The following is a 17207-nucleotide window of genomic DNA, read 5'->3' as shown; positions in this document are numbered from 1 at the left end:
TGACCCCAAGATAAGAACATAAGAGAAGCCATGCTGGATGAGGCCGATGGCCCATCCAGTCCAACACTCTGTGCCAAAAACCAGGTGCCATCAGGAGGTTCATTAGCGGAGCCAGGACACTAGAAGTCCTCACACTGTTGCCCCTCCCAAGCACCAAAAATACAAAGCATCACTTGCCCCAGACAGAGAGTTCCAAAAATATGCTGTGGCTAATAACCACTGATGGACCTCTGCTTCATATGTTTATCCATTCCCCTCTTGAAGCTGGCTATGCTTGTAGCCGCCACCTCCTGTGACAGTGAATTCCACGTGTTAATCACCCTTTGGGTGAAGAAGTACTGCCTTTTGTCTGCTCTAACCTGACTGCTCAGCAATTTCATTGAGTGCCCACGAGTTCTTGTATTGTAAGAAAGGGAGAAAAGTACTTCTTTCTCTACCTTCTGTATCCCGTACATAATCTTGTAAACCTCTATCATGTCATCCCTGAGTCAACGTTTCTCCAAGATCTTTTCCCCCCTCAGTCTCAGCAACTTCAGACTCCATTAGCCTATACTTGAAGGTGTGGGATTTTTTCTCCCAATTTGCATCAGCTTACACTTACCAAGACTGAATTTCATTTGCCATATTTTTGCCTGCTAAAACGGCTGATATTGTAATGCCCCTATATAGATCTATGGTGCAGACTCATTTGAAATACCGTGTACAGTTCTGGTCACTGCATCTAAAAGGACATTGCAGAGTTGGAATAAGCTCAAAGGAGAGCAATCAAGATGATTAGGGGGGTTGGAGAAACAGGCCTATGAGGAAAGTCTGAAAAGTCTGGGGCTTTTCATTTTGAAAAGATGACAAAGAAGGGGCATGATAGAGGTTTATAAAATATGCATGAGGTGGATAGAACTGACAAAGAGAAATTATTCTCCCTCTCCCAAAATATTAGAATTTGAGGGCATCCAATGAAGCTGATGGGCAGTAGGTTCAGGATGGACAAAAGGAAATACTACTTTACACAGAGAGTGATGAAAATGTGGAATTTGCTGCCAGAGGATGTAGTGATGGCTCCAGGAATAAACAGCTTTAAACAGGGATTAGATGGTTTCATGGAGGATAGGTCTATCAGTGGCTACTAGCCATGGTGACTGAGGGGAGCCTCCACATTCAGAGGCATTAAGCCTCTGAATCCCAGAGCCAGGAGGCAACATCAGGAGAAGGCCTTGGCCTCTATACCCTGTTGCTGGCTGTCTAGAGGAACTGTCTGGCCTCTGTGTGAGACAGGATGCTACACTAGAGGGATCCAGTAGGGCTCTTCTTACTTTCATAACAAGTAGTTCCTTAACCTTCATGGTTTTTCCTCTCTCCAACTATTCTTTTCATGATTTTCAAAGCTCCTTTTTCTCAAGTTTATTCTCCAATCAGACAGGAAAAGGATCCATTACCCTTACCTGCCTTCCCTTTATTCTGTGACCACTAGATGTCTCCTGTGGTTGTTTAATAATGATTTCTGCATTGTGACTCCAGCTGTTCCTATCATCTCCTTGATAGGCATATCTAAGGTTGCACTGCAGCATATTTTGGGAGAACTGGCTGCATTATTTCATTTGCTTTTTGTTTCCTGTTTCTACATTTAATTTTGCTCCATCAATATGCATTGTGTTATTCTATGAAATAGTAACTGGGCGTTTCCTCCAGCTAAGTGGGAAGAGTTCTTTTGTCTCTTCCTGTTCTAGCAAAAAAAATGTGCATATATTGCTCTCTCTCTCACACACACGCCCCTTTTGCAAGAACTGCATTATTACAGCATGCAGATAAGGTAATCCTGTGTCAAGGAAGTAAAGGAGAGGAAGGGTAAGAACCAAACAGTAACAACTGTCTTTATTCAACACTATGTACTATGGTCAATTCCAAGAGTTAGTACAAAGGATTCTACACAATTGGTTGTATTGCACATTTATATAGGGTATTTGTTTACCATTTTTCTACTCAAAGCAGGACTAAACTCTTGCAGTGGCAATTTCAGCTCTTGAAAACAGCATGGGTAGGGTAGAAGCCCTTCCTTGCCCCTGTACTGTGCTCCTTAGCAGGATCAGGCCCCAATAGCATTTTGATAAGTTAAAGTCTAAAATGGCACCGCATCCCTGTGGCAGATTGGATATTGGCTAGCTTGTTCAGTTTACAGGAAGAAGAGATGCTTCCCTAGTATCTGATCAACATTTATGAACTGATTTTGAATGTATCGTTCAGGGGGTGGCCAAACTTGCTTTAGAGCCGCAAAGAATAAACATCAGATGTTTGAGAGCTGCAAGGCAAGAAGGAAGGCAAATAGATGGGGGAGGGAGAAAGGTGGAAAGAAAGCAACCTTAAATGCATTCTCCAAGCCACCATCTGGCTTGGCTTGGAGAAGTGATTTAAAGAGAGACATACCTTCTCCAAGCTGGCTGATGGGGCGGTGGGGGCTTCAAGAGCTACACAATGTGTGTAAAAGAGCCACATGTGACTTCTGAGCCACAGTTTAGCCACTCCTGGTATAGTTGTTACCAGTGGTAGTATGGTACAGTGGAGACAAAACCTCAGAGAGCTGTGGCAACTTAGAAACCAACTTTCTAATAATGGCCTAAGTTTACTTTCTTGCTATAACCCCCAGTAGAGGCAGGAGTTCCCAGCCACCAGACCTCACTGCCTCGCCACGGAGCAGCTGACTGGCATGGGGAACACCCTGAAAAAGACAGAGATCCCGCCAACATGCAGCAGTGTGCTTACTTCACTGTCCACATGACCTGGAAGTGACATCACATCAAGGACACTGAGGCAACATTCTGGTATTTGGGCAAAAACTATGGTAGAAATCAAATTTACCACAGAGTTTTGCCCAAGAACCAGAGTGCTGACCTAATGTCCTGACATGATGATGTCACTTCTGGGTCACATGGGAAGTGATGTAGGCATGTCACTGAATGTCAGCTGGACCTCCTCCTTGCTCCCAGTAAGTCCCCCCGATCCTCTGCTGGTTGGCAACCCTACCTAAATGGATGAAGTAGTCTGGGAAAAGAGTGGCTGAGGTATGGTGCAAAAGACTGGCAAGAGAACACACACATAGCAGCACACATGAGCTGAGGTGTATTAACCAAGTTTTCTAGGTAGCAGAAAACATGGGAATGTCCAGAGCATTTCCTGGTAAATATGAATGTAATGTCTAACCTAAACACTTACTAGAGCATCCTTCATCACAAGCTTCTAGTGCGTTTTCAAGCAAATTTTAAAGTGCTAATGTTTAAAGCTCTAAATGGCCTAGAGACTGGGTGTGAACCTGCCCAGTAGTAAAGGTATTCACCTGAAGCTCTTCTCTCTGTTTTCAGAGGTGCTGCAAGGCCATTTCTGTGACAGAGTCAAAACCTAGGAATTCTCTCCTGAGGTGTGTTCACCAGGCACCATCTCTACTAACATTAAGTGTCAGGTGAAATCTTTTAAATCTGGTTTTGTTGCTGTCTTATTTATTTCCCTGCCATTGCTAGTGTTTATTTTGGGGTGAATTTTGTCTTGTGCAAATGAAACTGCTCACGATGAAGTGGAACTCTCTTGCCTTCCACTGCAGCATCCTGTGCTCTCTGCAGTTGTTCCCAAGAGCATGGCAGGAATGAAGCGGAGATGTCCTTCCATAAGCAGAAGTGCTTCAGCTAACAGAAAAGGTGTGTAGGATCTAAGCCTCTGTATGCTCTGTATGGAGCTGCCCTATAGTGAATCAGACCATCAGTCCATCATGGTCAGTATTGTCTACTCTGACTGGCAGTGGCTGCCCAAGGTCTCAGGAAGAAGGGATTGAAACTGGGACTTTCTGCATGCCAAGCAGAGGTTCTTCTTTTAACTGGAGATACCATGGAATGATCCTGGGACTTTCTGCATGCCAAGCAGAGGCTCTTCCACTTAGCCGCAACCCATCCCTACATATTACTGACGATTAAATTAACTGATATCTTAAAGCAACCCAAGCCAATAGCCATCTGTGGAACACTTCTATAAAAGGGCATGTTTTCAAGTGGGGGTTATGCAGAAAGGAATGCAAAAGCATCAGCCTTGTTTGAGTATGATGATTTGCCATTCCATTGATCTTGGTTAGGATAAAAAACCCTCTTTACCAGACCGAGGCAGGCAGAAATCCAATGGTGACTTGCTATTAAGAACATATCAAGATCCCTTACTGAACTATAGATTTGGTTTTTGATGGAAAAGTCCTAATGATAAGTTATTTCCACTGAAGAGCACTTAATTCTTCCTACTGCTTCTGTAAAGGATAAATGCTAAGGTCAATGGAAAGAAATAGCTGTTTGATCTAGCAGCCTCAAGGCACATGGGATAACAATACTTGCTTTATAGTTGTCTTCAGAACCATTGCCCAGATTGTCTTGTTTCCAAGCGCTGCCATATGTGAGCCACTTTGATGCCATGAAAAAGAATTACTGAAAGTCACATAAATTACTGGGGGGAGGGGAGGGGTTACCTGAAGATATCCCAGGTAATGTGCTTCACTATATTGAGGGAATCCTAGAATTTGGTTTTGCTTTGCTGCTTTATATTAGTTAGATTATTTATATTGAAAGACATGGTTTGTGCACTGGACAGTTTGGTTTGTATCCAGCATTCCGTAAGTGGAAAATATAAACAGACTTAGCACACTTCTGCTTGTGCAAGATCTTCAACACCTGGCACTTTTCTCCCTCGTAATGTCCAGAAATCGCTTGCATATCTTACATAAGTCAGAAATGCGTCAGGATATGCTGTTTGTCTAAGTGCAAGGGACCAACACAAGGCTTTTTTAAATACTTCTGCAAAGACCTTCGTGCACCTCTTGGTGGATCCAAACTTTTTACCTGGTAAATAAATTTAAAAAACCACTCCAGGCAACTGCTGAGATGCCTATGGTCTTTAAAAAGTGATAGCCCTGAACAAGTGATGGATCCATAATCTGGCTAGCTAGATGGCAGTGTTTGCCAGAGGTACATTTCCATTGAATTTCTCTCCTGGAATAATATATAAATGCAACAAGAGGTGGGTGGGGAGGAATGCTTGATTTGTAGCTACACATTTGGAGCTTTTGTTTTCTCAACAAGTTGAAGGAAGTACTGAGTAATTGATGAGATCCAACTACAGAATGATCAAAAACACAGAAACCACATAGTACGGGCCAAACAAAAACATGTTCATGCAACTGAGAGCATCTCTGATCTTCTTGAAATGAGATGTACCACTAGGGAAGGAAGGAAGGAAGGAAGGAAGGAAGGAAGGAAGGAAGGAAGGAAGGAAGGAAGGAAGTTCTCTCCCATAAGCACTTACTATTCCCACACTTGTTTCCCAGCAAGGTCCTCGAGGCACATCTGCTGTGTCCATATGAAGTGGAGTAACAACACTTGAATTGCCTGCAGATGAGTTATGGTATGTTAAGATGGTCCACTGTGTTGCATTCCTGATCACACCTTCTTCCTTTAGCTAGAATAAAAGAGACATTTTCATTATAATTTGTTGTGATTTTTCTTGCATGTATGCCAGAATCCTTTGCATGCATACACAAAATATTAGTATGAACATTTTTGAAAACTGGGGACTTCGTAGGACAGACTGAGAAAGGAGACCCACGGGCAAGAATGCTGATCAGTTAGCTCTCCTCTCTGTGGAAATGTTGAACTCATGATTTTAGATAGTGTGGCTGACTGTGGAGGTGAAGAGGGGGATGGAATGTTAGGCTAGGTGCCATTAGCTTATGTATTCTGGAGACCACTGAAAACTTTGTCCTTCCTCCCATCATTGATAAAATGGCCCTGCAATGTTTAAAAATCCATTCACTGTAAGGCTTTTTTTTTTGTAGAAAAGGCCCAGGAGGAACTCATTTGCATATCAGGCAACACCCCCTGACAACATTTTTTCACACAGGACTTTTTTGTAGAAAAAGCCCAGCAGGGAACTCATTTGCATATTAGGCCACACCTGGATGCCAAGCCAGCTGGAACTGTGTTCCTGCTCAAAAAGAGCCCTGTTAATATTTATTTTCAGCTATATAGAAGGCTTTTCCCAGTATTGCTATTGTGGCTCCAACCCTTCTCAGCCTACCTCACTATCCACCTTCTTTGGTTAACTATCTTAAATTTTAAAACCTGTCATAGTTACATGTAAATATGTTACATGATTGACCAAATGACCGGAATAAAGAATGAATGAATGACTTAAACCTGTCATATGTACATTTATGCAATTGTCCTTCAATTTGTTGCCTTCATTAAAAAAACACCCCTCAAATATTTTTTAAGTGCACAACTGCTCTGAGGATTGGGGGAGCTTTTTGGTGTCATCACAGGCATCAGCCAGTTGGCACTTCTCACCGCTTGCTTCTGCTGCAAACATGAAGAAAAAATCTTTTCAAAGCACCAAAGAGGAAAGAGATGTTTAGACCATGAATGTAGTGAGTGTGAATTTGAAGTAGCTGTACTTCTATAATAATATCAATATCTGCCGTTACTGCTTATCAGTCAGCATTGTCAGTGCTTTAGCAGCATCATGATGAATGTAGTGCTAGGTAGGGAGCCTAGGATGGTATTGCGGGAGTATATTAGTTTACACCGACAACAAGACTTACAAATGACCCCAGTGAATAATAAATGTGTGGCTGTGATTCCAGGCTTAAATGACTGAGATGCAACTGATTTAAACAACCCCTCTCTGGACAGAAGGGTATTAACTAGTACAGCTTCGGAACCTGTGCATTATATGCAGCTAGCTAAGTGGTCAACCGCAAATCACTATGAAATAGCTGTGCTGTTTATTTCTTACATCTATATGCCCTCGTTAATTCTTTACCTATTGCTTTCAAGTTTGCTATGGGAGCCTTGGCACCTTTTTCTTAGCGTGAGATGTGTTGGTTGCTAAGGAATTGTAATAGAATGATATGAGGATGGAAACTAATGTTGCTGATATTGCAAAGTAATTGATATTGCTGTAAAATGGGGCAGCAGCGATACTCCCCAGGTTAGATCCTGGATTGAAGAATCATTTCGGAGGGCTGGAACGTATCCCCAGTTAAATGTTACAGGTGTAGCAAACAACATCTGTTACCAGTTCAAGAGGAGGAAGCAAAAGACAAGGTTTGAAATGTAGGAGATCATCACAGGAATAGTAAGACTTTTGCAGTACAATCTGATGCAGTGACAAACCTTCCTAAGTCCACTAAATCAATAGGCTTAGAAGGGTGTAACTCTTGTTTAGGGTTGCAGCTCTAAACTGGGGTACACCCTTTTTGTTTAGTGTCTCCTTACCTTTTCTTTGACATCATCCATTAAAGCCAATAAGAAAGTATATAGATTCCCAAGGAAGAGTGCAAAGATACGTCCCAGTTGCCACTTCAGCCCAATGCGAGGGTGATAGTCCTCTAAGGCTGCAATGGTTTCAAACAGAGGGGGGCAAAACATTCCAAGCAGGGACATGACAATCTCAACCTGCCAAAATAGGACAAGAGAATATTTGTCACAATTATGCTTGTAAGAACATACTTGCTAGATTTTAAGACAACACCGGATCGTAAGACTAATTCAGATCTGATTACCACAATGGTATGAAGGCTAAGCAGATGTGTATACACATGAGAAGTGAAAGTCATCTGTCTAGGGTTGCCAGATCCAATTCAAGAAATATCTGGTGACTTTGGGGGTGGAGCCAGGAGCAAGGCTGTGACAAGCATAACTGAACTTCAAAGGGAGTTCTGGCCATCACATTTAAAGGAACCGCACACCTTTAAATGCCTTCCCTCTATTGGAAATAATAAAGGATAGGGGCACCTTCTTTGGGGTCTCATAGAATTGGACCCCCTGGTCCAATCTTTTTGAAACTAGGAGGGTATTTTGAGGAGAGGCCATGGATGCGACGATGCCAATTTGGTGCCTCTACCTCAAAAAACAGTCCCCCCAGTGCCCCAGATACCCACAAATTAATTCTCCATTATCCCCTATGGGAATCAGTCTCTAGGGAATAATGGAGTGCCCAGCAGATATTTCCCTCCCCCCCCGGCTTTCGTATGACACTGAATTGGGGGGCAGGGTCTCCAAACAAGGGGATCTCCTGCCCCCACCTGGGGATTGGCAACCCTGTCCCATGTGCACAGCTGTACCTTTTCCCGCAGGATGCCCTTGCATTTGCAGTGGGAAGCCTTTTGTAAGCAAGAAACCAACAACTCCCCTGCAACTTTTAAACTGCCTTTCTCTCTACCTCTTCATGATTGTTTTGCCTCACTGTGGATGCTAACTGAATGACAAAATCAATTCTGAGGGCCCAATCCCAGAAGAAAGAAAGTACAGCTGAGAGAGTCAGTCCACACATCCGCAAGTGTGACTTTATTATTTCTGTCCTCCAGGGCTTTTTGTTGTAGCAGGAACTCTTTTGCATATTAGGCCACACCCCCTGATGTAGCCAATCCTCCAAGAGCTTACAGGGTTCTTAGTGCAGGGCTACTGTAAGCTCCAGGAGGACTGGCTACATCAGGGGAGTGTGGCCTAATATGCAAAGGAGTTCCTGCTACAAAAAAAGCCCTGCTGCCCTCCAACGCTCTGGTTGAGGAGTTGGCAAATTCATGTGAAAGGTTGTTAGTCAGGATAGCAGCTTTCACATTCACTGGCATACCTGAAGCTGGATATAAATCAAAGGGGGGAGGAACCCTCTTCCTGCTTGTGAGAGCTCAGAGGAATTAAGAACCAAATGCCAGAATAGCAGGGCAATTCTTACTTCTCTAAATGTCAATGTTATGAATGAAAAGCATTCCTCTTACCTCGTTTCTTTCATACCAGCCAACGTTTTGCATTTTGGAAAAGGTCTGAGACCGTTTTACGACAAAATAAATGAGATAACCACTTCCGCACAAGCAGCATGTAATTAGGACATTGGCCAGAACTCTCAGAAATCTTCTCAGATGGATGTTCTCATCTTTATTGCTTTCCTGCTCATCCACAATGGATTCCTTAAACAATGCAAGAAACAACGGGAACAGGTGATGCACTGTGGCAGGAGGGATCTAGAAAGCTTTTGTGGAACAAACACATCTGTGCTTTTCTAAAGAAAATGTCCTCCATTCTATGCACCGCTTAATGAGCATTGCTTTAAAATAAATTGTCCATAACTAAGGTCATGGGTTATGCGTTCACCACCTTCTTAGCATTGATTCATCTGTAATTGTTATGTTGTTTTTGCCATTGTTTATGAAGTAGATTAGCATTGCCAATGGTCTACAGACAGAGAAATGCATCTTGTCTTAATTAGCCTGATTATGAGGATTTCATGGTGATAGGAACTTGGTAAGGAGTAGCTATTTAAAACTAAGAGATTTAGGGGTGTACATTTATAAGCATAAGCACAAAGAAGGAGATATCTGGCTGCGGCTATGTTTGTTTTGGGGAATGGAGGATTTCATTGCATCAGCAAAGTATTAGTCACAACAAGGGGATCTGACACATTCAGAGGGAGGAAAAATCTGATTTTCTCATTTCACAACACTTGCTGTTATCTGTGGCTCCCATTTTCCCCATCACTGGCTCCTGACTTGCCTCTTCCGTAGTGGCCTTGGCTCCTCCCACCTCCTCACTGCTTTTTGATTCTGCTTCTTCAACAGATGCCATTTTGGGTTGCAACCAGGGGTCGCTTTGTACAAAAATAGGTAGTGGAGGTCATCCAGGGATTGTTATGCAGCTGCACCTACTATTCAATGGATAGGGTGGGGAGGAGGAGAGGGAACCCTCAGAAAGGTTCAGCAGCTGTGCTTCTGTAAGCTGCTGAATCCGAGGCCTGGTTGCAACCCAACATGGCACATCAATGCCAAGGAATTTTTGGGGTGATTTTATGTATGCCGACATCACTGTTGACTACTTTTATTATTATTTTATTATTATTATTACTTTAAATTTCTATCCTGCCCTCTCCGCAAGCAGACTCAGGGCGGCTAACAACATACATTTTTACAATTTAACCCATAAAAACTACAATTTAAAATTATTTAAAACACTTAAACATTAAAACATTCCATTGCATTTTTGGTGCTGTATCACTATGATATAATTTAACACAAATATAAATGTAAATGGTGATCATGGTGCTCTGTAATGGTGTAGAGTGGCAGTTCTCTCCCAAATTAGGTTAGATCTCAAAGGCCTGTCGAAACAGTTCGGTCTTACAGGCCCTGCAGAAAGTGGAAAGATCCAGCAGGGCCCTTATGGCCTCTGGGAGAGTATTCCACAATTCTGGCGCTGCCACCGAGAAGGCCCTAGCTTGTGTCTACCACAACCTAAGCTCCCTTGGTCCAGGGATGGACAACAAATTTTTTGTCCCTGAATGCAGTGCTCTCCGGGGAACATGTGGGGAAAGGCGGTCCCGCAGATAGACAGGCCCCTGGCCATAGAGGGCTTTAAAGGTCAATGCCAACACCTTGAAACGGACTCGGAACACAATAGGTAGCCAGTGCAGCTCTCTCAGCACTGGCCGAATGTGCTCCCACCGGGGGAGCCCCATTAGCAGCTGTGCTGCAGCGTTCTGCACTAGCTGTAGTTTCCGGGTCAGCGCAAGGGTAGCCCCATGTAGAGAGCGTTACAGTGATCTATTCTTGAGGTGACCGTAGCATGGATCATCAGTGCTAAGTCATTGCGCTCCAGGAAGGGGGCGAACTGCCGCATCCGCCGAAGATGAAAAAAGGTGGATCTAGTAGTGGCTGCTACCTGGGCCTCCATTGTAAGAGAGGACTCCAGGAGCACACCCAAGCTCTTGACCTTGGGGGCCGGGATTAGTGACACCCCATCAAGAGCCTCTTGCTTTTGACTTCCAAATTTGTGTGTTTACAAATTAGATTTTCCTGTAAAGCTGTCATTTCCCCTGGATTGCACAGAACTCTCTATTGTAACCATGGCTGGTCCTATTCTGAGGATTTGCCTATCTGTATGGGGGTCAGCTCTCAGATGCTAGACGTAAGCAGTGCTTTTTTTGATCAGGAACACACAGGAACACAGTTCCACCTGGCTTGGCATCAGGGTGTGTGGCTGAATATGCAAATATATTCCTGCTCGGCTTTTTCTAAAAAAAAACCCTTATGTGAAACAATGGTGACATCAGGAGATGTGGCCTAATATGCAAATGAGTTCCTGCTGGGCTTTTCATATAAAACCCCCCTGGACATAAGGATGTTTATACCCAGGTTTTTTGTTGTTGTTCAGTTGCATATTTGACTCTGACTCTTTGCAACCCCATGGACCCTTCTGCCTCCACCATTCTCCAAAGTCTGCTCCAATTCATGTTAGTTATATCAGTAATGCTATGCAGCCATCTCATCTTTTGCCATCCCCTTCTACTTTTGCCTTCTGTCTTTCCCAGCATCAGGGGTTTCTCCATTGAGTGCTCCCTTCTCATTTGGTGGCCAAAGTATTTGAGCTTCAGCTTCAACATCTGACCTTCCAGGAAACATGGTTGATTTCCCTTAGAACTACTAAATTCTGTCACAAAGGTACAAGGAGATGTGTACACAGTTTCTTTTTGATCCCTGGTAATTTATGACACAGTCTAGATTCTGCTCTCCTCCAGAAAAAGCTGCAGGCAACCTCTAATGGTGGATGAAGCTAAAGGTGTCAACCTTTCCACTGATCTATAGAGCCTTCTGGCCCCTAACGACACAATTCAGTTCATAGCTTTTTCTTCTAGATGTATGGGCAGAATGTCTTGCCAGTAGACTGAACTTCTGGCTGATTGTAAACATGGCAAGCCACAGAAACAGCACCCCCCCCCTATTGATCTCGAAACCCAACATTTGATAGTTTCTAAGTTATAGATTTTACTTGACTTTATTAACAATGAAATGGGCAGGCTAACTTTGCAGGATTATCCCTTTTTTGTGGTTCATCTTGTTTTCTTTTAATTGGGTTAGCCCCTTGGTGTCCTTCACGTATGTACTTCCACAAATGTATGCTCTTTGCGTTTTGTAATCAACAACTATCAATGGGCAGGCAAATAACGTCTCATAAAAAAAATAAGATAAATATTGCCTGAAAGCTAAAAAGCAAGAAAAAGTAACTTTTAGAAAAATAGTAAACATGTTTTGGTTTTATATTGGGCTGCAACTTCCCCCAGCATTTCACCGTTATGGTGTTATGTTATGCTACTAGGCATCAGCCACATGCTGCTTACTACCTATGCCTGTAAGACTGTTTACTGTGCTGCTCCTGTTTTGTAATGTCTGTTTTTATGGTATTGTTTTAACTGTTGTTTTATTGTTATGAGCCACCCTGAGCCCACTTGCGGAATAGGGTGGGGGTATAAATCTAAAAATTAAATTAAACTACTTATTTCAATTATTTCTGATTAAATTGTTACTTTTATGTTGTTGTTGTTGTTTTTTAAAAAGCCCCACATCTTATAAGGCACTCCATTATTCCTCAGATTTGGAAGGGAAAGCATCTATGCCATAGACAAGGAAAGGCAAGATACATGAGTAATTTGCATTTTCCAGGGTAAAACTGATCGTGGGATTCAACTAGAATCAACACAGTCACCCCACTGAAGATATGGCTTGTTTTTGTTCAAGAACCATACGCTGGATTTTTTAAAAAATGAGAAGTCTTTATGTGTGTTGTGGGTTTTCAGCCTGCAACAATACTGTTCAACTTTTCTTTTTTGTAACTGGCACAACTAGAAAGCCAGGCAGAAGAGATTGATGATGCCAGCATCTGGGATATTAAGAAAATGCCACAGGCCTTCTGATAAAATCACAAGTAAGTATCAGCATGATTGCCTAGCTATCGAAAACGTATATGCTTCCCCCTTTGAAACTCTGCCAAAGGTGCATTGCAGCAACATCACGGGAGGCAAGGATCTTGCTGCAGAGAGAGAAAAGTTAATTGGGTGGGACTTTGGGGCCAGCCGTGGAGGTTACCTTGAAGCTAGTGGTGATGGATGCATACTTGTTGTCTGCTGTCTCCGGATTTCCTATAAGGTAGTCCCAACTAGTGAACATTTTCCAGCTAAAAATGAAGCTCTCATCATCCCCATCTCCTGTGCTTTCATGTGCATTTCGGGCCATCCTGCAGAGAACAAATTCACATGGTTGCTTGCAGTATATTATCCAGCCACTAGATGGCTCTCTTTTGTATGCAGAATTCTGGTCAGAGATTCTCCCTAAAACAGGGCCTGGCTGTTTCGGTGTTAATAAAACAGGATTGCTAAAGGGAGCACTGGGATTACGGCAGTGTTTCTGGCAGTAAATGCATGAAGTGTGCAACTAGTAGATGAGGATTTTTATCCATGCACACTTTTTTCCATGCATACGAATCTGGAAAATTAGTTCAAAGCAGTTCTCCAGATATACACGTGAATATGACTGGATTACCAATGCAACACTGGGTGTGTCCCACAGCAATCAAAACATGTAGTGCTTGCCTAAGAGAATCAAAGGACATTTCAAATCAGGTAGGGGCTCATGCATGTTGCTTCATACTATAAAGTTCTAGCATGCCTGATGACAGCAACATGATATTTCAGTGTGGTTTAATTAGGCATAGTTTAGCAAGAACCAGTTTAGGATACATCAGCAGGAATCAATACTCTAAGCTGTGGAGTATTGTGAGCAAAGATTCTACTTCGTGAGCTGCTGGGATTAAAGTTGTGAGCTACTGCATAAACTAGTTTGCTCTGGGGCCATCCTTGCTGAACTAAGACAAAATGTGTGAGCTGCAGGCTAAAAAACTAAGCTAGCTCACACTAACTCAGCTTAGAGTAGGTTTGCCAATCCCCAGGTCCCGGTGGGGGTTCTCCCGCTTTTCCAGGCTCCTTCCCACTCCCAGTCAGCTGGCTGACGGAAAGCCCCGCCCCCAGAGGACCATGTGCCTTTCCCCCTCCGGAGGCTTCAGTCTCCGATTGAAAGGCTTCCTCTTGGGATGGTGTGTCTGTGTTACTTTGAAGAAGTTGGCAGCAACTCGTGAGTAAAGAGGCCAATCCCTCGCTTCAGAGTCGCCAGAAATGGGGGGGAGGGAAATGTCTGCTGGGCACTTCATTTCCCCCTATGTGGAGATCGATTCTCATAGGGCAGGGGTGACCAACGGTAGCTCTCCAGATGTTTTTTGCCTACAACTCCCATCAGCCCTAGCCATTGGCCATGCTGGCTGGGGCTGATGGGAGTTTAGGCAAAAAACATCTGGAGAGCTACCGTTGGCCGCCCCTGTCATAGGGTATAATGGGAAATTGATCTGGAGGTATCGGGGGCTCTGGGGGGGCTGTATTTTGAGGTAGAGGCAACAAATTTTCAGTATAGCATCTAGTGCCTCTCCCCAAAATACCCCCAAGTTCCAAAATGATTGGCCCAGGGGGTCCAATTCTATGAGCCCCAAAAGAAGGTGCCCCTATCCTTTATTATTTCCTATGGAAGGAAGGTATTTAAAAAGGTGTGTTGTCCCTTTAAATGTGATGGCCAGAACTCCCTTGGAGTTCAATTATGCTTGTCACACCCTTGCTCCTGGCTGCACCCCCAATGTCACCTGGCTACACCCCCAAAGTCTCCTGACTCCGTCCCCAAAATCCCCAGATATTTCTTGAATTGGACTTGGCAACCCTAGCTTAGAGGGAACACAGGAAGATGCACTGATGCTGGCATTCTCTCTCCGCACCCCCTCCATTAAGCTGCAGCAGACTAAAGTCTACCCATGGAGTTTTCAAGGCAAGTGACATTTAGAGGTGGTTGGCCATTGTGTGCCTTTGAGTCACAACCCTGATATTTCACCACCATCCCCCATCTGAATACTAGCCAGAGCCAATCCTGCTTATCTTCCAAGATTTGTTAAAATCGAGCTATCTAATGCACAAATGGAAGCATGGGCAGTATCCAAAAGTAATGACATGACCTGAGCACTGTGACAGCTGTAGAGAACCAGCCATGCAAACTGCTTAGTTCTTACTAGTTCTCCAATTCCCATCAACCAGATTGGCAGAGTGTATCCTGCTTGTGGACTGAGCACATCAGAATAGAATAGAATGATAGCTTTGCCAGATGTGTTTATGTTTTTATGCTGGGCTGGGTTTTAATTAATGTATTTATTGTTTTCATTTTGTAAGCCACTTCAGGCAGGTTCCTGGAGAAGCAGCACAGACTTTTCCTAAACAAATAATGAGACCAGTGGGCCCTTCCAGTCCATCATCCTGTTTCTGACAGAGGACAGCAGAATTTCTTTGGGAAACCTATATGCATGTTAATGCTAGCTTTTTTGTTTGTTTGCCCATAGCATAGCTCTGTCAGGATCCATCTTGTACCTGAAGTATTCTAGGGGGCGGGGGGTAGCATTCCGGCAAAAACAACATATTTGGGCCCAGCTTTATGTGACATAGAAGATCATTATCCCTCTGTTTTTTTAAAGCCAAAAAGCTGCTCTGTGGAATGAGATTTGCATTAGTATTTTTTTGGGGAGGGGGGCGGGAACTCACCCTCCCTCATCATGTACAATTTCCCTACTTAGAATTGCCCTATACCCTGTTCTTTAAAAAAACAGAGCAGGAGGCCCTGGATATGACTAGTGTGTGACCAGATTTTCCACTCAGTCTCACCCAATTCCCTACCATAGCTTTCATGGCTTTTGTACATGGAAATCCTATGATCACCAGCATAGCCTTTTTTGGTGATGAAAAGGGACCCCCCCCCCCACTTCCTTTCTCACCAATAGAAGAGTTGGTTGAAGCTAACTTTGTGGATTTCCTCTGTCCAGTGCAGTTCAGCCTGTTAAAACTAGCAAATATATTATTGTCTTATTGTTGTTAAATCAGGATCTGTACTCAGGAGAGTACAGATTACACTGTGCCTTATAGATTACTTGCCTCAGCTTCATACATAAACACATTCCACAAAATATTTGTTACTCTTTGAGATGCCCCAGAAATCTATTTCATTTTCACTTTTCAAAACAGGTTCCGTTTCTGGCTGCTGCTGCTACACACACTTTGTCTAATCCTTTTTGAAGCTATCACCACATATGCGAGCTATTCGTTCTGTGAAGAAGTACTTCAACCTGGATGTACTGGCCGTTTATAGAAAAAAAATCACTTCATATACCTGGAGTGTTTTCTGGTGAAGCAGGTTGCAATGCTGTCTCCAGTTTGTTTCCTTTCTGCCTTTAATTTGATGATTGAAATACATTATGTAGTTGATATATTGCTAGTTTATAGCATAAATTCATCATTGGTCTTCTGTACGGTCCCACATGGGGGACTGTGCGTGAGCAGGCCTGCCCTTGAATAGGTTTTTACAGTTAAAAGCCTCCAGGAGGCACCAGGGTTTTTTTTTTTAGCAGGAACACAGTTCCAGCTGGCTTGGCATCAGGGGGTGTGGCCCAATATGCAAATGAGTCCCTGCCAGGCTTTTTCTACAAAAAAAGTCCCGGGAGGCACTATGTGCCAGACTCAGAAGCTTCTTCCTGCCCCACAGACCATGTGCCCTTGCATAGCTCCTGCTTAGCTTCAGTTTCTCTTTTGCCCCCGAAGAAGGAGGTAGGGGCTTTTTTTGAACAGGAACGCAGTTGCGGCTGGCTTGGCAGTGTAGCCTAATATGCAAATGAGTTCCTGCTGGGCTTTTTCTACAAAAAAAGCCCCGTGTGGAACAATGGTGATGCCAGGGGGTGTGCCTTATACACAAATGAGTACCCAAATGTCTCTGGGTTGCTAATCGCACACGCTGTCTTTTCTCCAGCATTTCATGATCGACCCTCCTTTGGCTGCGTTCCAGCAGTTCTGGAGACTAGGTGGATGGGGGGGGGGCACTATTTGCCTTTGAGTCCTGGGCCTGAACAGCTGGGATGCTACTTTCAGGACTGTCACTTGGTTGGGTAGCAGTAGTTTCCTGTAGCAGGTTGTCAGTAACTGACTGAGAGCTGGGACTTCCTTTGCCTGCCTGTTCCTCTTCCCCAGAGTCCTCTGCCTCCCCAGGGTTGGCAGAATCTGGCTGATCCGAATCCCATGGCACCTGACTCCCGAACAGTCCCCCATGTGTGGCTGCCCAGAAGATACTCAGTTGGTGAACAATAGTCACAAGTAAGTGCAACTTTGTTATCTCTTGAATTGAGGCCACTAATGCATGGTTTTACAACAATGCCTGTCAGGGTCTTGGTGATCTCTATGTTTGTCCATCTTCTCTAGCCCAAATCTGAAGGAGCTGCAATTGTGCGCAAAGAATACAG

At 43.7% G+C, this 17207-nt stretch overlaps 1 protein-coding gene across 1 annotated transcript in view; it reads right to left on the bottom strand.

Annotated features, from left to right (window-relative positions):
- The window catches only part of TMC2 (transmembrane channel like 2), a 62694-nt gene that overhangs the window by 12870 nt on the left and 32617 nt on the right, over positions 1-17207 (bottom strand). Inside the window, exons 10-13 of the mRNA XM_060247720.1 lie at positions 12929-13076; positions 8795-8983; positions 7293-7472; positions 5323-5475 (exon numbers count right to left, since the gene is read on the bottom strand). Coding sequence (XP_060103703.1) covers positions 5323-5475; positions 7293-7472; positions 8795-8983; positions 12929-13076 — 670 coding nt within the window. The remainder of the gene's footprint in view (positions 1-5322; positions 5476-7292; positions 7473-8794; positions 8984-12928; positions 13077-17207) is intronic.

The sequence above is a fragment of the Heteronotia binoei genome, chromosome 10 (assembly GCF_032191835.1).
Source record: "Heteronotia binoei isolate CCM8104 ecotype False Entrance Well chromosome 10, APGP_CSIRO_Hbin_v1, whole genome shotgun sequence".
NCBI classification, from domain to species: Eukaryota; Metazoa; Chordata; class Lepidosauria; order Squamata; family Gekkonidae; genus Heteronotia; species Heteronotia binoei.
This window is presented reverse-complemented; position numbering and strand designations above follow the sequence as displayed.